Consider the following 22,921-nt stretch of genomic DNA (forward strand, 5'->3'; position numbering starts at 1 on the left):
TGAACAAACAAACCAACAAACCAATGGGAGCAGCCTAGGTCCTGGCTCCTTTAACAGAAACAGTCAACCTGTTTTAAGTGTTCTCTCTTTTTTTTCGGGGGTGGGGGGGTGGGGGGGTGCTGGGGTTCGAACCCAGGGCCTTGTGCTTACAAGGCAAGCACTCTACTGACTGAGCTATCTCCCCAGTCCCGTGTTCTCTTAAAATAATAAACATCTTTTCTATTAAACTTGTAGATGATGCTGTAAGTTGCTTACCTAATAACTATCTCCACCATTCTTTGGCAATAAGATACCAATTCTGTTTACCTCTGTAGGCAGTCATGCTCAAAGAGGCCTCCCTCTGATGAGTCTAGTACAGTCTAGACTATAGTCTGGAAGGCTTGCTGAGACCCATTCCTGCCAGTTTTCTGAGTTAACAGGTCTAGGAAAAGGACTAAAAATTTTCATTTCTAACAAGTTCTCTAGTCATGCTGCTATTTGGTCTGAGGACTATAATTTGAAGTTGAAGAACAGGTCTAGGCAAATCACGGAAGAAGCTAAAAAATTTAGCTTGAAAATGCTGGGAGACGATAACTGCCAACAGAGGTAATTCATACAAGATCAACAAACTGTGTGTATGTGTGTGTGTATATACAATGTGCATGCATTTACCTTGAAAAACTAACTCTAAAATTTCTCTAAGACTACAAAGGGCCCAAAATAGTCAAAATGAAGTAGAAGATACTTGTTGAATCACTTATCAAGTTTAATATAAAGCTACAATAATAATAACGATCACCCAAATTCTTAATAATGGAAATCCAATGTTTTATTCTGGATTGATATGTGCCTAGCTAAAAGATTACATTTCCAGTTTCCCTTGTAGCTAAGGCTGGTCCATGAAACATACACAAAAGTAGTTTGACTAAACATCCAAGAATGCTGCACGTGGTACTGTTACTTTTTGTTCTTCCTCACCTCTTCCTGATTTCTGCTTAAACACTGTTTTAAACCTTATATTACTAAGTCTTGGCAAGGATTATGAGCATTAAGATTCCTTCTGGACCACTACAACTGGGAGTATAAATTGACGCAACTACTTTGGAAAAATCTGGTATTATAAAGTGAAGTAGAAGATGTTCATGCTCTGTAATATTGCTATGTCTTCCCTAAGCATAACTAACAGAAAAATTCTTGCACATCTGCCCTACCAGATAAGCATATTCTTAGCAGAATTATTTATATTAGAAAAAAGTGAAAACAAAATATCAACTAAAAGCAGAAAAGATACACAAATCATGGCATATTCATAGAGTAATGCCTTACCATATAGCAATGAAATGAATAAAACTATAGCTATACCCATCAATGTGAATGACTCTCCCTCCCATATATAATGTTCAGTGAAAACAAGTTGGGCAAAAGAATCCACGTAGGATAATTTCACTTAAATAACTTTCTAAATCAACGTGAAATAATATACTACTAAGAATGTATACACATATTTAATATAAGTGTAAAAAAACACAAAGGCAAGATACATACAAATTCAGAATAGATTAATTGTAAAGAGATATGAGAGAGCAAATGGAACAGGATCAGGAAAGACACCCTGGATGTTCTAAAGGAGGAGTATGGTAGAATCCTAGGTATTGATTTTATTGAGTTTCTACACCAATGGTTCTCAAAGCTTGCTTAATTAGAACAGTCTGTAGCAGTTTTTAAACATAAACATTCAAGTTCTATCATATCAATTTGATTAGAACTCCTCATGTAAGAGTTCAGGCATTATCAGTATTTCTATCCTTTCCATATGGTGATTCTAATAAACAGCAAGGAATAAGAACTACTGCTTTACACCTTATTCACATTATGACTACACTTTTGGATATATTTTTAAAAAAAGTTTCCATTAAAAATCTCATAGGACTGCAGCAGTTATTTCATTCTCTATAGTATCAGATATCAGGCAGGCATATAACAAAAATCAATTAACTTTAAAACTAACAGGAAATGGTTATCTGTCTGCTAAGTAGTTGATAATACAAAAGCAAATTTTAAAGACTTCCTTCTATTTCTTCATCTAATAAGCGATAATAAAATAATTTTAAAGTTGGTATTATCAGTCATATACGTACACTACTAGATCAAGCTTTTTTTTTTCCAGCTACAGAATACTTTACCATGTTTTTTCTCATTAGTTTCACTGTTGACAAACAATTTGGTCAATTTTTTCCACTCCATGACTTATTACTTACCCTGAGCAAATCATCAATACGACCTTCTTTTTTTTCCAGATCCTGATTTTTATTATTTTCTAATGCTGCTAATTTCAGCATTGTGAGATCGGTCTAAATGAAAGAAAGTTATTTTGTTATTTCCATTATACATGCTATTGCATACAAACATAAAACTAGATTTTATTTGACTTCCAAAAGCAAACAAAAATGTGTTATATTTGTATGTAAAGGGTATCTCAAAAAGTCTTAGTGCAGTTTTAAGCTTTAATAACTTCAGAAGCAGAAATGCTAAACTTAGAAAACATCTTAATTATTTAGAATACTGGTTTCTCATTAAAACTCAAAATAGCCACTGCTTTGTGCTGTATATGACTTTAGTTGATTCTTGAACTTTGTGAAAAACTTTAAAAATTGGGGGGTTATCAAAGATTGAACAGGGGCATTCAAACACTGAGATATATTCCCAGTCCTTTTTATTTTTTTATTTTGAGTTAGGGTCTTGCTGAGTTGCTTAGGGCCTTGCTAAGTTGCTGAGGCTGGCCTTGAACATGTGATCCCCCTGCCTCAGCCTCCTGAGCCACTGAGATTACAGGATGCACCACCATACCTGGCTTAAATTGTTTTTTAATTGACAAATAAAAATTGTATATATTTATGGCTGACATCATGTTTTGAAATATATGCACACTGTGGAGTGACTAAATTAAGTAATTTAATACATATCTTTTTATGTATGATGAGAACACTTAAAATCTATTCTCTTAGTGATATTTATACACACAATAACTATAGTTACCATGGCGTACAAGAGACACCTTGAATTTCTTCTTAACTCAAATTTTGTGTCCTTTGATTAACATTTCAAAACCTTTTATGAATGCCCAGAGACTGAAAGGCATGCCCTGTACTTATAATCCTGGTCAAAAGGGGTTTCATAAATATAAAATGGTTTGAATACGACCCTACAAATAAGAGTCGAATGGAAGTAAAACTGGGAAGCCCAAGCTGGTCAAGCAACAGGATCTTACTCTCTCAATCCCAAGTTTAAAAAAAAAAAAAAAAAAAAAAAGGTTATCCAGAAACTGTCACATGTAAAAATTACAGTAAAAATCTTGGTACTGCAAGACTAGGATCCTAATTAGAGTAAGACATACTTCATTTTTGTATAAATATGTCAAAATATACTCTACTATCCTGTATAACTAAAAAGAACAACAACAAACCTTAGTACTGGGCTGGTGGTGCAGTTTAGTGTTAGAGCATGTGATTAACAAGCATAAGGCCCTGGGGTTCAATCCCCAATACCAAAAAACAAAAACAAAACAAAACTTAGCATGTAATTCAAAAGTCATGAAATGCAATAAAAAGTGTAACAGATATCCAAATAAATCAATTTTCAAAAGGGTTTCTAACTTGCAGCATATATGAGTATATATATATGCAAATGAACTGCATTAATGTCTACTTCTAAAAAACATGTAGTATCACTAAGATATCAATTATAGATACTCAAATGCTATGTTCAAAGACAATCAGTAAAGAGAAATAACAAATTAAGGGTGCTTTGATTATGTGATTTGTTTAAAACTTCTATGTATTTGACAGTGTGTAACAAAGGACAAAGTAATAGTAAGTTGTAATACGTTGGGTATTTCAATTTTTCCCCCCCTTCGTAAATGTTTTATTGTTGTTTAGTATGTTAGTTTTCTTGATGTTTAACTTTATGTTTAAAACAATAGTAGATGTCTCAGTTCTCGTGCAGTGTTTCCTAGAAGTCATAAAAACTATTTTACAAATTCCTTTAGCTTTTGTTTATCATGGAAGGATCTTATTTCATTGTCAAATTTGAAGGTAAGTTTTGCTGGGTATAAGATTCTTGGTTGGCATCCATTTTCTTTCAGGGCTTGGTAAATGTTGTTCCAGGCCCTTCTAGCTTTTAGGGTCTGGATTGAAAAATCTGCTGATATTCTTATTGGTTTCCCTCTGAATGTAATTTGATTCTTTTCTCTTGCGGCCTTTAAAATTCTGTCTTTATTTTGTATGTTAGGTATCTTCATAATAATGTGCCTTGGTGTGGGTCTGTTGTAATTTTGTATATTTAAAGTTCTATAAGCCTCTTGTACTTGGTTTTCTATTTCATTCTTCATATTTGGGAAATTTTCTGATATTATTTCATTGAATAGATTGTTCATTCCTTTGGTTTGTTTCTCTAAGCCTTCCTCAATCCCAATAATTCTCAAATTTGGCCTTTTCATGATATCCCATAATTCTTGTAGATTCTGTTCATGATTTCTTACCATCTTCTCTGTTTGGCCAACTTTGTTTTCAAGATTAAATATTTTGTCTTCAATGTCTGAGGTTCTGTCTTCCAGGTGTTCTACCCTATTGGTTATGCTTTCTATGGAGTTTTTAACTTGGTTTATTGTTTCCTTCATTTCAAGTATTTCTGTTTTTTTTTTTTCAGTATCTCTAACCCTTTATTGAAATGATCTCTTGCTTCCTGTATTTGGTCTTTTAACTGTTGATTGGTGTGATCATTTAATGCCTGCATTTGCTCTTTCATCTCCTCTTCAATGCCTGCATTTGCTCTTTCATCTCCTCATTTGCTTCTCTGATTGTTTTAATTATGTACATTCTGAACTCCCTTTCTGACATTTCTTCTGCTGTGCTGTCACTGGGTTTTATTGATGTAGTATCTAGGTTTGTTTGGGACATTTTCTTCCCTTGTTTTCTCATACTGGTCAGATGTCAGTGGAAATCTGAGATATTGCAGATTTCCTCTATTGGCTTATAGTGTCCCGGTAGATTTCCAGTGTATCACCTCCCAGCCTTCAATGGCCATACTACCTAAAGTGCTATACAGATTCAATGCAATTCCAATTAAAATCCCAATGATGTACCTTGCAGAAATAGAGCAAGCAATTATGAAATTCATCTGGAAGAATAAAAAACCTAGAATAGCTAAAGCAATCCTCAGTAGCAAGAACGAAGCAGGGGGTATTGCAATACCAGATCTTCAACTCTACTACAAAGCAAGTAACAAAAACCGCATGGTATTGGTACCAAAATAGACAGGTAGATCAATGGTACAGAATAGAGGACATGGACACAAACCCAAATAAATACAATTTTCTCATACTAGACAAAGGGGCCAAAAATATGCAATGGAGAAAAGATAGCCTCTTCAACAAATGGTGCTGGGAAAACTGGAAAACCATATGCAACAGAATGAAATTAAACCCCTATCTCTCACCCTACACAAAACTCAACTCAAAATGGATCAAGGACCTTGGAATCAGACCAGAGACCCTGCATCTTATAGAAGAAAAAGTAGGTCCAAATCTTCAACTTGTTGGCTTAGGATCAGACTTCCTTAACAGGACTCCCATAGCACAAGAAATAAAAGCAAGAATCAACAACTGGGATAGATTCAAACTAAAAAGCTTTCTCTCAGCAAAGGAAACTATCAGCAATGTGAAGAGAGAGCCTACAGAGTGGGAGAATATCTTTGCCAACCATACTTCAGATAGAGCACTAATTTCCAGAATCTATAAAGAACTCAAAAAACTCTACACCAAGAATACAAATAATCCAATCAACAAAAGGGCTAAGGAAATGAACAGACACTTCACAGAAGAAGATCTACAAGCAATCAACAGATATATGAAAAAATGTTCAACATCCCTAGTAATAAGGGAAATGCAAATCAAAACTACCCTAAGATTTCATCTCACCCCAATTAGAATGGCGATTATCAAGAATACAAGCAACAATAGGTGTTGGCGAGGATGTGGTGAAAAAGGAACACTCATACATTGCTGGTGGGGTTGCAAATTAGTGCAGCCACTCTGGAAAGCAGTGTGGAGATTCCTCAGAAAGCTTGGAATGGAAACACCATTTGACCCAGCTATCCCACTCCTTGGCCTATACCCAAAGGACTTAAAATCAGCATATTACAGAGATACAGACACATCAATGTTCATTGATGCTCAATTCACCATAGCCAGATTGTGGAACCAACCTAGATGCCCATCAGTTGATGAATGGATAAAGAAACTGTGGCATATATATACAATGGAATATTACTCCGCAATGAAGAATGATAAAATTATGGCATTTGCAGGCAAATGGATGAAATTGGAGAATATCATGCTAAGTGAGATAAGCCAATCTCAAAAAACTAAAGGACGAATGATCTCACTGATAAGCGGATGAGGACATATATTGGGGGGTGGGAAGGGTTAGCATTAGGTTTAGGGTTAGGTTTAGGGTTAGGGATAAGGAGTGTGGTAAGAATGAAGGAAAGAAGGACTGTATAGAGGGAAAAGAGGGGTGGGAGGGGTGGGGGGGAAGGGAAAAAAAATAATGAATCAAACATCATTGCCCTATGTAAACGTATGATTACACAAATGGTATGCCTTGACTCCATGTACAAATAGAGAAACAACATGTATCCCATTTGTATACAATAATAATAATAATAAAAAAACTATTTTAGTTATTAATTACCTGAGTAATTTTAAAGGATAACTGCTTTGGTTGTACAACAGGGTGGTCCCCAAAAGCTAATGCAGTAGGGGAAGGGCTATTCGGTCGAACCTGAAAAAGAATACATATTAAAATGTTTACCTTAGCAGGAAAAAAGGTTTCTACTTGGTAGTAAGTACCTAACAGTTCTCTTTAAAAAAAAAAAAAAAAAAAAAAAAAAAAAAAAATCAGGATAATACCTGAATGAAAACATGATTTACTTATTAATCACCATTTATTCAACAAGAACTCTCTCTTTTTTTTTTTTTCTCCTTTTTTCTCTTTGGGTACGGAGATTGAACCCAGGGGTACTCAATCACTGAGTTACATTCCCAGCCCTATTTTATATTTTATTTAGATACAGGATCTTACTGAGTTGTTTAGGCCTCCCTGTTGCTGAGGCTGACCTTGAACTCGTGATCCTTCTGTCTCAGCCTCCTGAGCTGCTGGGATTATAGGCATGTGCCACTGTGCCTGGGAACAAGCATTCTTTGAGTATCTCCTATGTAAGGCCCAGTAAGAGCTACAACCATACATTTCCTCACTCAAGGAGCTTATATTCTAGTGCCAAAAAAGAAATCTTAATGCTTTCTAACTGTTTAAAACAAATTAAGACCAATTAAAATTGTTTCAAAACAAAAATATCAAAAACAAATTATGGTGGTTCAAAAGGAAAAAACAAAAATATCTTAATACAGAATTCTTAGTAACAGGGATAATGACCATAAGTAGCTTGATATCAGTTTGTTAATGTGTCTTATGGTTTATCTAGTTACTAGTTTAAAAACACACTCATTGAAAGCAACAGAATATAACACTGTATCAATGCTATCACCATAATTATTTAAAGTTACTACTGAATCTTAAGCCTTACTTTGTACATGTGTTGTATGCAAGGGACAAAAAGAAGAAACAGACACAAGAAACATAAATAGGGTGCCTGAATAAAGAAGTGAAACTATGACTTTCAAAAATTTGTAATTTATCTTTAAATTACTAAAAGTCAACTTTATTTTTCTAGTCACACGAAGTAAATAAAAAATAAAATCCAACATGAAAAACAATGCACATAAAAGAACCATGTCTCAAAATGTTAGAAACAAACTGAAAAGTTATGAAATTGGCCAATGTCCTTCTCTCCTATGTTTAACTAAACAGTCTACCTTTTTCTTAAGGATTCCCAGAAATGATTTATACTATTATTTTCATGGTTAAGAAATTTAATTGATAAAAAAAGTTAGGTCAGAAATCAATAACTGACTACAGAATGATTCAAGAGTTATTTATTTATCTTAGTCCCAGAGGTTCAACAGCATTCTTTTAGAGAAAAAATACTTCTTAGATATAATTAATTCAGGAAATCTTAAGCAGCTCACTTCCAAAAACAAAGTTTTTCTGGGGGGCAGGGATAGGGGGCACAACCTCTGAGCCACATCCTCAGCCCTATTTTGTATTTTATTTAGAGACAGAGTCTCATTAGGTCGCTTAGCTCCTTACTTTTACTGAGGCTGGATTTGAACTCACCATCCTCCTGCTTCAGCTTCCCAAGCCACTGGGATTACAGGCATGTGCCACCATGCCCGGCTCAAAAACAAAGTTCTAATGGCATCAGATCGTTAAAAGAGATTCAACTGACCTCACAAAATGATTTTTTATAACATAAATATTATTTTACATAGAACTTCCCAATAAAAACAATGAATTATACAAGTCATTCAGTGTATACGACCTCCCGGAAGACAAAGACTTACAACATGAAAAAACAGAAAAACTTACAGATGAGGAAGGAGTGGAATGTGAATGTGAATTCTGAGGAGAGCGGATTGCAGGAGGTATGCCTCTTACTGGACTTGAGCCATTTCCACCCTGGTACTGAGGAAAAGAAAAAGGGAAAATCACTATTTATTAAAATAGGATTAGACAGTTGTTATTTTAGACACCTCGTTAAGAATTAAATGTATCTTATTTTATATGCAACACTGAGGATCAAACCCAGGACCTTACACATGCTAGCCCTATGTATATCTTTTTTTAACTCATATCAAGTAGACAATTTAAACAGGTTCAGAAAAAACAAAACTAAGATCAGTTATGGTCATGTTCTAAAAGACTAAGAGAAAACTGATCACAAAAACATGACAAGACTACATCTGATAAAGATATTTATGACTTTATATTCTGACTATAATTTGTTATTGTGGTCAAGTCAAAGACAAATTATATCAGAGCAATGAACATGTTTTATTTTTATTTATGTTTTTAATTTTTTCTCTAAAGCTCAATATAGTTCGCCTGAAAATATTTTTTTGAATCAACATGGTCCCTAATCCCTTCCAACAAATTGTAAATTGTTCACATGTGGAATTTAGTGAACATAATCAACTATCTTAAAATAGAATCATCATTCTCAAGGTCTGTAAAAATCCAAATGTTCATGGCACTATATAAAAGAAATACATAGAATGAGTTCCTTTAAAAAAGTCATTCTTTCTTATAAAAGGCATGAGTCGGCTGTATCTGAAGTGAAGCCAACAAATCTGTTCCATAGCTACCTTTTTCATTTCTCAAGTTTCTGTATCAAGAACAGAACAAAACAATTTGCTGTTACTGGCTTTCCTTTAAGAATATAGTTTCTTGTCTACTTCACTTTTTATTTAATTACTCACTTAACTTTGACATGAACAACAGAGATAGGGACTTCTTAGTGTTCATTAAACAATTTTCCACAAGCAGAGAATTTTGTCTCACTTATTTTAACTGTAGTGCCTAGGATAATGCCCAGCACATAGTAGGCATTCAAGAGATATTTATTTTAATTGACTCTACTTTTTGCAAAGGTTGTTAATGAAATTAACACTGAGTGACTGACCTCAACTAAAGGGCATTAGGTAATTTATTGTCAGCAACAGTTTTATCTTAGATTCTATAAGCATTGGAGAAATAAAAAACAAACAAAACAACTTTTTAAAATTCAGTTATTGCCTTAATCAATCAATTCTGCACTCACCCTCAAGTAAGTATATATTTTTCAACTGAATGAATCATATCTGTTATTTTAATAATCACATTAATATGTTCTACTATAAAGTTGGAAGTCAAAAGTATTTCTATGTAGAAGCAAGGAAACATACCAAATTGGCTAAAACTCCAAATGTTCACTCTTTATTGTCTTCAGGGATTCTAAGATTCAAATCTCTCTGAATATTTAATCTCCATCCACAGGGCTCAAGGTTGGTGGGGTGTGATAAAGCCCGTATTAATATGAGACAGCTTGCAAACTTTTAAGTTCTATTCTTTGTTTTTCCCTTTAGAGTTTATCTTTAGGTAGGCTACTTTGTAGTTTCATCTTTTATAAAACAGAAATTTGTACCTACTTAGCCTATCTAATGGGTTGTTATAAGTAAATTTGTGAGAAAGTACTTTGAACGTTACATATGTGTCATGCCAATGAAAAAGTATTATCACATAGTACTAAAGCTCTGCTCAAAAGTTGGCCTTGTGCTTCAAGGAAATATTTAGCTCACAGCAAAATTACATTGAATTAGGAATTAGAAACAATTCTCAATGAACTTACTTCAAAATAGTCGCTAATTTTGTGGCCGCGTCCCCCAATACTTTTTCCTAAAATATAAATATAAAAAATTGTATAAAGTCAGTCATGATTATCTACCATATATAACACCAGAAGGAAAATGTGCCAAACAGTAAAATTCCTTAATGCACACACACAAAAAATCTATTTAATAAAAAAATATGTATTTTAGTAGGGTAGTGATAAACATCAAAAAATAATGAATCCTTTGGAGATCAGGTTTTTTCCCCCCATTTTTATTGGTGTATTATAGTTGCAGATGTACAAAATAGAAGGATGCATTGTTAAATATCCACATATGCATACAATATATTAGTAAGATCAGATTTTTAAAAAAATCAAATAACATTTTAAAAGAAACACACCAATTTTTAAAAGTCCCAAATATTGTGAAATAAAGCAAATAAATGAAAAGGGATTTCTTGGAGTTTTTGTTGATGCTGATTTCTGCTTTGGTACTGGAGAATAAACCCAGGGTTTTGACCGTACTAAGCACCTACTCTACCACTGAGCTATGATCTCTGAAGCAGGGGAATCCCTGTTTTAAAAACATTATTAATACTGCCTAATGAGTACTAATTAATAGTGAATTTAAAAGCTAAGTGGTAACTGCATAACTGATAGATAAGCTAATTCATTCTTGGTAGAAATAAAAAATTTGGTTAATATAAATTAAAACATAATCTCTGTCAAACTGACAACATGCCTTCAAAATAAATGCTATTTTATAAAATGTATTTTGATTTCTATAAAGTATTTCCAAATTAATAGGATATGCTTTAATACACTAAATTTTAAATACTGCTCTTATGACATACTGATAAAGTGAACCAGGTCATAACAGATCACATTGCTCTTTTAAACATTTGCTCTAAAATGGAGCCTTCATCAGTTTTATAAGTACTTAATTAAGAACTTGTTAATAAAGATGGGATTTAGAGAAGCTTTTGTGGAGGGAAGGCATCCATCTTAATCAGAACTATGTAGAATACATGATCTTTTCAAGTTACAATAAACTAATGATATCACAGTCAAAAGATTTGTATAATATAAATAAATACATGACTATCAATTCAATACTGGCTTATATTCATACATTCATTTATTTTAGCTGACAAATATTTCTTAAGTAGTTACTATGTGCAGGCATTACTGAAATGAATAACCAATACACTTATAAGTTCAAAAGCCTTAAATTGTTTCTTGGAAAAAGGTAGACTAATTAAAAAAAAAAAAAAAAAAAAAAAAAACAACAACAAGTACTCAGAATTATAAACTGTACCTAAAAATTTGGAACAAGAGATTTATAGCAATTCATTTAGAGGTCTGGCAGGACTATGGAACCAGTTTTGTATCAAAGAAACTTCCTTGTTATCTATGATAACTTCTCTGTAGATTCTAAAGAGGAACATCTATTAATGTTTGGGATGTCTACCCAGAAGCTCTTTCTTTAATCCTTTTCCCTTAACTTAGGAGAAGCTGGCTTCTATACAGTCCCCACTCCCAGTTCCTCTTTTCCTCCTTATGAGAAATCCAATTTTGTTCACATATATATTTTGTTCGGGAAATCAGACAATTCTGGGGATGACAGGAAACACAAAGAAAAAAACCAACCCCACCCCCAAAATAGGTTCCTAAAGACATGTTGGCTTCACCAACTCAGAAGCCCATGCAAAGTGAGATACACCCTTTCTCCACATAGTCCATATTTGTAAGGGTAATACTTTATGCCATTTTCAGTTTCAGAGATGGGCCTGATTTCTCTAAGGGCAATAGTACCTCTGTAGGACGTTACTAGTTTTAGAATGGAAACATGACCCAATCTGGTCAATATGGTGATAGTGGAGGCTTGTTCTGGACCTGAAGAAGCTTATTCCAAATGGGTGGGGATGGGAAGGACACAGAAAGCCAGCCTGTCTCCAAAGCAAATATTGAGTGAAGAAGAGGAAATGAACAAATCTAATTTAGGCAACCATGCTAAAACTAGAAGAAAATCAGACAATTCTGTGGATGGCAGGAAACACACAATGAAAAAAAAAACAAAAACCCCCAAAACCATAGGTTCTTAAAGACAGGTTGGCTCAACCAACCCAGAAGTTCCACCTTCTTCTGGAACTTGCTTTTGAGGTGACTTTAATCTGCTGTTGAAATGACTATAACTAACATATCTTTAAGTTACAACTTGGGGAACTATGTTAATATCAAAAAAGGAGTCCCATACAAAGCGAGATACAAAGTACTACACACTAAAGAAAAGGCCCCACAATTCTAAAAAAAAAAGGTGTCAATTAACCCCTTCCTTCCACAAAGACAGCTGCTATAAATATGTTCCTTGATTCAAGTGCCATATATAAAGGTTCTTGGTCCTTAGCCAACTAGAGATTGACTCCAAAACATATAACATTATATATAAAATCATCCTACATGAGTTAAGAGCCTAATTTATTTTGAATGCCCAACTGTTTTGTTGTCCAGACAAGAGACTTTTTTAAAATTAATTTTTTATTTTTTTATTTTTTACAGACTGCATTTTCATTCATTGTACACAAATGGGGTACATCATTTCATTTCTATGGTCGTACATGATGTAGATTCATATCATTCGTGGAATCATACATGTACATAGGGTAATGTCGTCTGTCTCACTCCACCATTTTTCATATCCCCCTCCCTCTCATTTCCTTCTACATAATCTAAAGTTCCTCCATTATTCTCTCACCCTCCACTCCCCCATCCCTATTATATATCATCATCCACTTATCAGGGAAAACATTCAGTCTTTGGTTTTTTGGGATTGGCTTATTCCACTTAGCATGATATTCTCTAATTCCATCCATTTATTTGCAAATACCATAACATTATTTTAATCTATTGAAAATGCTTTTCTTAGCTCTTATCACAAAAGGCAGGTATGTAAGAAAGGATGAAAAATGGGTATGAAGAGAAAAACAAGCTTTAATTAGTCTATTTTTAAACAGCTTTTTTTTAAATGAAAGAAAAGAAGAAAATGGAGTACTTGTTTTAAAGTGAGATTTAAAGATTTTATTTAAAAACAAGAAGCCAGTTCAATAATATAATTCATATAAAGACAGATAAATGAAAGGTGATAAAATAATGCTTGCTAGATTTTGAAATGATACTTGTCTTTTCAATTTTCTTATTGAAAAATAAGGGAAATGTCAAAAAGCATAAGCTAACTACCTATGGCACAAAAAGATTGTATAATTATTTTTTATACAAAGAACAGTCCTAAGCTATTATAAATGCAGAAATTATACATCAGCTATCTATAGAATACACAAAAACATGAAATTACCTTTTAACAAATCTGAATATTAATTGGTTAAAAATCAGAATGATTGATTATAAACACCTACAGAGCTCAGAAGGAAGATGTTGCTCTGCTTACCCTGACTACTTTCATTCTGGTTTTCTGCTTTTCTCTTTCTTCCCCTGGATGATTCCGATTGTTTCTTCTCTGGTGTCTAAGGAAATAAGTTAACATAATTTTACATTACAATTATAACATATAAAATTAATTACTATCAATCTGAAAATCATTTTTATTTTCAAGGCCAAATAGTGTTCAACAGTGCTCATGGGAGGTAAACATAGTTATTGACATACAATTTATTTAAAAGATAAAATTTCCTATTCCATAAATATAAAAAATTTCAGGTGTAGAAAATCTTATACATATTACCTGAAATTGACATTTACAGAATTTGATTTAACATGCATAAGAAATCTGAGAGTAATTAGCCTTTACAAGATGCCCTTCAAATCCTTAACTAGATAGGGCAAAAAAATTAAAATAAAATCCCTTAACTTTTTCCTATTTCTTTTCTATTACTCACATATATTTACCTTATAAAAGTAAACTTGGAAGAGAAAAAGGGCAGAATGCAAACTAACATTCAATTCAACTAAAAATTACCACTCACCTAAATGTCTAGAATTATTATCCAAAAATAGAGTAAATTCATAGACAAAACTCTAAATCAGGAGTCAGCAAAGTAGGGCCCATGATCCAACTCTGTTTAGCCACCCATTTTTGTACAGCCCATGAAAAATGCATAGTTTTTAAATTTTTAGATGACTGATTTTTTAAAGATCCAAACCAAGAATACTTTATGATATGAAAACTCTAAGAAATTTTGATTTCAGTGTCCACACAAAGTTTTATTGGAACACAACCACTCTCTTCATTTCTGTATTGTACATAGCTGCTTTGACATTATAACTGCAGGGTTGAGTAGCTGCAACAAGAGATGGTGAAGCCCATAAGGTCTAAAATATCTGGTCCTTTACAGAAAAAGTTTGCAGACTCCTGCTCTAGGTGGTGGCTCTGCTCCCATTACAGGTCAGTTCCTTGAACAGACAGCAAGTATTTTATTAGGCTAACACAATTTTTGTGGAGCCTGACAAAATGTCTGCTTAGTCAAAAATTAAAGCTCAAGAGCAAAAGTAAAAGGCAATGGCTCCAAGCCCTCAAATTCTAAAAGCCTGGTTAAGTAGCTCTGGTGCCAGAACAATTTCTTAACTTAATAGGAGGAGTTCAAGAACTATTTGAATAAAAGAATGAATCACATTAGGCAACTTAAAATAAATCTCTTAAGGCACTGTGGTCAACAAATAAGGAGGAAATCAAGTTCATATTTTTATATATCTTTGTAGCCCTGATTAAATAGCATGACAACCTAATTCTTATTGAGAATGTATTGTTCCCCTAAGTATCATTCTGGGCATTTTAAGTTCTCTAATCTCCATTCTGCCAACAAGATAAGAGATTCAGAGAGGTTGTATGGAATGTTACTATCTGAGTTCTCTAAAGACAAACATTATTTCTCCTCCCCATCTCACCCTCCCACCACATGTCCACATGTAGTTATTACTTGATAAATGCATAAATGAATATTAAATAACTTACTCAAGGTTAAATCTACTAGGGTGGCAGAGTCAGTATTCAAATCAAATTCAGTTTTGTGAAATTCCAATGCTTGAATGTTCTTTCAATTTTCTCTATGTGACATGCTACACTCCCTACATCAAGAACTAACTAAATTAATTGACTATGCAAAGATACCTGTCAATCTACTTGGGAAGTAGACTGATATACCAGCAATATAGAATATATAGTCCAGTAGTTTAGTTCATTGTCAAAATTACCAAACTCAAAGTTAAACGATAAACAATATTGTTTTTCTAGGAATAAAAATATCACCAAATAAAAATTCTAAATTAATTAATTAATTAAGGGTTCATGAAGAACCCTATGCCTATCATAAAACCAAAGAGGATCCCCAAAGAAGTTCATTCATATTCTTCCCAACTTAATCTGTTAAAGAAATAATTTAAGCCCAAGAAAATATAATTTTTCAAAATTAGATGATATTAAAAATTATACTAATTTTTAAGCATGACAGGTTCCTATTGGAATTCCATCTCAAATCCTGACTAATGACTTTTGAATAAAAAAAAAAAAAACAAAATATTACAATTCTGAAAAAGTTACACTGGAAACAATATATTTTAGTTAGAAAACCAAAGGAAGCATAATGTTCTAAATGGTCCCATACAATTTTCTGAAGTGCATTCTGAGGAACACTGGTTCAATGACAGGCTGAGAAGGATAACAAGTGAGGGCTGAGGATAAAGGAGTATCCAACCTCGGTAAATAAAGTTAAGATTTCTTTATTACCGATCTTTCCAGAACCATTAAAATGCTAATGCTCAGGTTATCTCAAAAGGAGGAATAGTATGCAAACATACTATATAGGTACAAATTATCAAACTTGTCTAGGATAACATTCATTAAATACTTCATTGGATTAAATACTAAACTTTAGAATATTTAAGATTATTTATTTTTAAAAGAATAGATTACTTCGCAAAACTGCTTTTTTCTCTTTAAGGAAAAATTTCCCAGTATGGGAAAGTAGAGCACCCCTTTGGAGAAAATGTCACTTCATTAAAAAAAACAAACAATAACAAAAACCCCACCAAATGCACTATGGTTATAGTACAGAAGAAAAGTGAAGAAGTTTACTTCCGTAAACGTAAGAAGAATTTGAGAATGGATAAGAAAAAAGTTTAATAAAATGAAAATTCATTTTATGACAGTAATGTACAAGAATCTGGAAAACTACAAAGTAAAAAAAATGAGAGAGAAACCTAGATGTATTACACTTCATCTATAAAGTGAATGTCTCCATTATTTGAGGACCATCTGACTCTTCCCATGAACCTTAATCTTTTACTGCGTATCCTACCACTACTCCCTAGTGCTGACCTTTCCCTGTGTTTTCACCTCAGAGATCCTCTACATAGATAAACTTAAGAGTTGTTCTCAGCACAAATGGACTATAATTTCCTAAAAAGCAAGTACCATGGGTCTCTGAATAAAATGAACCAGAATCAAACTCTAGATCCATTATTTACTATAACCCTTGGTATGATATTTAACTCAAAAGAATCAACTTTCTTATCAGTTTAAAATGTGATAATATAGGTATAGTAGGACTATAGAGATTAAATGAGAAACATACTTAGTTCATAGTACCAGCATATAGTGGGTATTCAACAATGTCAATAAGTATCTACATAAATGGCTATTCTATCAATTCAAATAACCATGAGCTTTATATTTTAAAACTTTAATTATGTGTCATATGCAAAGGATTACCAGTTTTTGCCCTAATAGCTTACAAATAATCTGCAGAGCTTGCAAAATAGGTAACATTTTCTCTTTAAGGTTCTACTTGACTATATATCAGACAGTAATTCATAACACCAGAAGTGTAGGTCACCACCAACCCTCAGGCAAATGTGCATTGAACAGTTTTTTGGTTTTGAATTAAATAATATGAGCAACATCTATATTAAACAAAACAAAAACTCTCAATGAAGCCCAGTGCTGCCAATTCATCCTGAGTCACATGGATCTATTTGGGAATTTAGAATGGGGCAGAGAGAGATAAGGAAAAACTCACCAAACAATCACTTTAGAGATTGCTGAAAAAAGTTCAAATAGCAATTTTCAAACTCTTTTTCATAGATTCCTTAGGGAAGAGAAGGTTGCAGCCCCAGAAGTTATTAAAGAGGAGGAAGAAGGAAGGGAAGGAGTGGGAGGGTAACATAAGGCTTTAGTCTACCAGAGACACACCCTGCCCCACCTCCATCCCTGTCCCTGCAAACACAGCATCTCTATTTTAATATATTGGGATTCTATATGAACTTTCCTTTGAAGGACCAGCTTGAGCCTTAAAAATGGTTTGAAAAACTACTTATTCATCATAGTCAATGATTTCCTTGAAGAAATCCAAAGGAATCAATCATACCACCCATGTCCTTAACAAAGTATAAAATCTGTACATATCAAATATTTCTTAAATAGAACATTTTCAAGCTTATTATTTCTTTTTCTAATAATGTTGTCATTTCTTCCTTCTCTACTTTTTCGGAACTAACCCACTAAAACTGACCACAATAAAGAAGGATTAGTATAGAAAATAACATAGGATTTGGCTTTAAAGTAAAAATGGAAAGAAATAGTAATTACAAAGTCAATGAATTTCAATACACAGTGGAACAGCAGTTAGCAGAAAATGAAGAAAGGAAAGATTAGTAGTCTTAAATCAATTTAGCTTTGTAAATCCCAGATTTGTAATCATACCAAAACCAGAATGACTACTCTGGCATTTAAATGTTCCAAGACATTAGTGTGAACTTACACAGTAATTTCAAGCAGTTGAAAGCTTGTTCAATAAAACAACGACAAATTTAAAGTACTCATGAGATGACTAAAAAATCTAAACTAATGCTACAATTTTATTTGGAAATTAAGTCAATGATTATTAAACAAGGGTTTTACACCTAATCATGTGGCTTGTTTTATGTTCATGTTAGAATAAAAAGTCTTTCTTCAAAGCAAACAAGACCAAGATTAAAGAAAAAAAGAAATCTGAATGCTGCCACAGAACAAGGGACATAAATCAATATGAATTATTCTTCTACAAATCTTAAACTAGATACTTAAAATTACTTGCATAAATACATTACAGAGCTGGGCGCAATGGCGCACACCTGTAATCCCAGCTGCTCAGGAGGCTAAGGCAGGAGGATCAGGAGTTTGAAAGCCAGCCTCAGCAACAGCGAGGTGCTAAGCAACTCAGTGAGACCCTGTCTCTAAATAAAATACAAAATAGGGCTGGGGATGTGACTCAGTGGTTGAGTGCCCCTGAGTTCAATTCCTGGTATGCATAAATAAACAAACATACAAACAAACAAATAAATAAAAATTGTTATACTATGTGAAAAGATACTATAGCATCAGTGAAAAAGGAGGGAGTTTACTCTTCACTCTACCTTAACTAGAGTTCATCAGGTCTGACTAAACAGATGACAACCAAAGTCAGATCTCATCATCTCTAACAAAATTGCTAAAAGAAAATACTTTTTACAAAAGCTACACTAATATTAAATAATATCTTTAAGAAAATATTCAATCCCGAAACTTATCAGAATGAATTTTTTGGGACCAATTCATTCAGGCAAAAATTGGTTTCAAAAATATAACTCACTGGCTATTCCATGATTCATATTCATGGTATCAAATACAAGGTTACTATAATTTCAACAAATGGCATGACAATGCAACTGGTAAAAACAATCCTCAATTTTTACCCATGTTTCTAGGCAAAATTTTTTGAACTAGATTGAAATAGGATAATGCTGGAGAAATATCTGTATATCTGTTACTTTAATGCCACACACCAAAACTGCACTGAACTAGAAAGGAAAATCTGGGTCCTTACAAAAATAGTCAATGTAAAATAGATGTTCTTTTCAAGAACATTAAATGGGTAAGATGTTCTGTTTTTTGCCCAAAAACTTTTAACTTTAAAAAACTAGGTTAGAATAATGTACTATAAGAAAACAAATTCTGTTATGAAAATTTTCTTGCTGTTTTGTATCCTATTTACATTTTGAAATATGTACATTTTAATTCATGGATGATACTGAGCTAGCACGACCTGAAATTCACATAATCTGTCTCGGTCCATGTGTCAAAACTTTAATATCAAGAACTATTATCTGGATTGTATGTTGTATTATGTGTTATATTACATGTTTGCTTGAACCTTTTTTTTTTGGGGGGGGGTACTGGGAATTCAACTCAGGGGCACTCAACCATTGAGTCACATTCCAAGTCCTATTTTGTATTTTATTTAGAGACAGGGTCTCACTGAGTTGTTCAGCACCTCGCTTTTGCTAGGGCTGGCTTTGAACTTATGATCCTCCTGCCTCTGCCTCCCAAGTCACTAGGATTACAGGCATGCACCACTGTGCCCATCTTGCTTGAATCTTTGATCTCTAAAAGATCTGTTATATTGCTGACTTTAACATTTAGTATAAAAAGGTTGTGTATGCAACATTTTGGAATCCTAGTTTCAACAAGAGCATTTCCTTGCCATTCTTAGTAAATCAAATCAAGTCAGCAATTTTTAGTGTTATCTAATTTCTGCTGTATTGCATTTATTATTTAATAACATGTAATATTAAAGATGGTAGAGCACCAATAAGAAAGTGGATAAACACCCAACTAAAATGTGGGCTGTCTCACAGGTAAACATACCGGTGTGCCAGTTCACAACATTTTTAAAAGCCTGAAGGATTTTCACTTTATTTTACACATGTACAGCATCCACAACCATATGTCTAAAAAAATACATAATACTAAAACAATTACTCTTCATTTTTAAACTACCTTACTTGCTATCTCACACTCTGGCTTCTTAAACTCTTATCACTTGGATCATTTAAACTTACATAGGAACATAAAGTTTTCAGTAATGATTAAAAGTGATTTTGTTTGCTATTTTCTTATGCAGCACAAATATTGACATTTTCCTGTCTATTGCTTTCTTTCCCTTAATGCTTCTTTTGTTAAATGGTACTATACAATAAAATTAGAATAAAGCTGAATTTTCTCCCCTATTCAAATTATCCTGTCAGTAGTTTTCAAATCATACAACTAGAATAAAATAGTCATACAGAACAGCTGTTGGGAACAGAGTGGGGGTGGGTTTGAGAAGCAACATTTCAAGATGATTTATTCAGGAAATTTTGGCATTTCTGGAGTACTTATGATAGCAAAATTTTTAACATTGGTCTCACAACTTTGTCGCATTGTGATACCCATGATAAGAGTAACATTTTCCCCATATATAATCCTACAAACATTCCCTTGAACACAAATCCCTAGGGCCCTTATTGTACCACTATTTCTCTGTGATATTTTTAAATGTAAATGCTGTGTCACAGAACATGCACAATTAAATTTTTAGATGCCAAACTGCATTTTCAAAGGCAGTATCAATCTATTTTTACACCAGTACTATATGAAAATGGTTACCAATCTTTCAAAATCTGTATCTAATGGGTAAAAAAGTATTATTGTTTTCTCTATAGCAAAGTAAACAACTGTAACCAGAAAAAATGTGATTTTTTTTAAAAAGCTGTGTTATATATATTATAGCACTGATACTCAATGTTGATTACACATCACAATAATTTATAAAGCTTTTATTTGAAAGCACATCTGGAGTTTCCTGTCCAAATTTAATTACCTCTAGAAAAAGACCAAAGGAATTTTTATTTTTAAAGCTCCTAAGTGATGTGATTTTGACATATCATCAGGACTAGGAACAGTTTATCTAAAATAATAAGTCAATGTTTCCTATATATTCCACTTTATAGAATCTCTAAAATTAAAAACATTACTCCATAAAATCTTTGGTTAAAAATAGAGACCAAAATTGTGACATACAGCAGAAAACTAATTAGGTTATAACAAGTCCAATAGGTTGTCATGGTTACTCGGTTATTTTAGAAAATGAAAATTAATCTCAAAGAAATTAGTAAAACATACACTGTACTGTGCTGACATAAAAATAATCTTTCTAGTATTTTTAACACTCTAAAGGATAAAAAATTGGAATCAAATTTCTCAGTAATAACAACTTGTGCCCAATGCCCTTAAAACCAATCTAAAAGTAAAATCAGATTAAACATTTGTGAAGTGCTATGAGTCCAGGTTATTTTCTTAGATTGACAAATTTGATAATTACTATAAAAATATCTTATGCCTAAATATTTCCTCCACAATAACATTTTCTCAAAAGACTAACAAGGGTCATTTATCTAACTATTAATTCCCATACTACCTTAGTTAATAAAGTATAAGCACAGTACTGACACTGAGGCCATTACTTTAAAATAAGACAGATACTTTGGAATGAGAATTCTCACTTCATTAACTTACTATGTGACTATAGGCGAAATAATTACATTTCCTGTGCTTCTGTTTCCACATTTAGAGATATAAAATCTAGAAAGTTATAATCCAGATCTACAGTTAACTTGCTAAAATTTTCTCTTCTCCATTAATGGAATGGTCTTTAATTGTAAGAGATTTGTCCCCTATCACCAAGAAGATATTTGGCAATACCTGGAGATATTTTTGGTCACCACTATGGTAACAGGGAGGAAGGGGGCTAGAGGTATCTAATGTGTAGAAGCATAGATGCTGCTAAGCATCTTATGCTGACCGCATAACACAGTCTCTCACCCATCCCTGGCAAAAATACATAGCACAAAATGTTAAGGCTGAGAAATCTTCCTTTGATGAATATGGAAGATTTATTTGTAGCTGGCACATAAACTATCTGCGTGGCATTTTTTTTTTTTTTTTTTTTTTTTTTTTTACTTTCATGGTCTTCTGAATTTATAGTGAAAATTTCCAGAGGCTATACGACACGTGATAATATCACACTGATGATTTACAAATTGTTTTTCCACATTCCTGCATTCTAGTATTATAATTTTTTGTTTACATTTTCCCATTTTAAATAAAAGAAAAAGTTACAAGGAAATTCCAGGTATTTCACAGAGTACTTTCAGGACTAATAATTCATGTTTGATTATTAATATTAATAAGAAAGACAACAGATTTCACTTTTCTCCACTGAGAAAATTATATTTATTCACTGATGTTATGAAATATATCACTTTTGTTACATAGGAAGCATGCTTGCCTTCAAGACAACATAGTTATTTCACATATTGTATAATATACACAGCAGCATTGCTGCATTCTAAGCCTCAATACAATAATCAACTTAAAAATATTACTTTAGTAAGAGTTTTGATAAGCAGAAAGTAAGAAAATACTACCAGTAGGAAGAAAAAGAAAAGACAGAGGAACTCATCAAAAAGACCACAAATATATATCAAGCTGAAAATTTTTAGAAAATAATTTAGGCAACAGGATTCAGAGAGTATTTCTTAAAATTGATGAGAGCACTAAGGTGTCCAACATTTTAAGAAAGCTAACAGATTTCAGTCAAAATAAGGTCAAAGGTAAGGTAATTTATTTGGGGTGAACAGGAATAAAAATGTAACTTACCATTATATTCAGTCTATTCATCACTAAATTCATTTTAAGTTCTCCTCTTTACTGGGTGTTCAGACTAAGGCATTAAATTTTTTCCAAGTTATAGCAAATATATGTAGACAAAAA

General features: G+C 32.8%; 1 protein-coding gene across 1 annotated transcript in view; it reads right to left on the reverse strand.

Annotated features, from left to right (window-relative positions):
* Positions 1–22,921, reverse strand: part of Tlk1 (tousled like kinase 1) — a 139,350-nt gene that overhangs the window by 37,524 nt on the left and 78,905 nt on the right. Inside the window, exons 4-8 of the mRNA XM_047543133.1 lie at positions 13,748–13,823; positions 10,321–10,367; positions 8,523–8,618; positions 6,729–6,818; positions 2,238–2,330 (exon numbers count right to left, since the gene is read on the reverse strand). Of these exons, the coding sequence (XP_047399089.1) occupies positions 2,238–2,330; positions 6,729–6,818; positions 8,523–8,618; positions 10,321–10,367; positions 13,748–13,823 (402 nt within the window). The remainder of the gene's footprint in view (positions 1–2,237; positions 2,331–6,728; positions 6,819–8,522; positions 8,619–10,320; positions 10,368–13,747; positions 13,824–22,921) is intronic.

This window comes from Sciurus carolinensis, chromosome 3 (assembly GCF_902686445.1).
Source record: "Sciurus carolinensis chromosome 3, mSciCar1.2, whole genome shotgun sequence".
Taxonomy (NCBI): domain Eukaryota; kingdom Metazoa; phylum Chordata; class Mammalia; order Rodentia; family Sciuridae; genus Sciurus; species Sciurus carolinensis.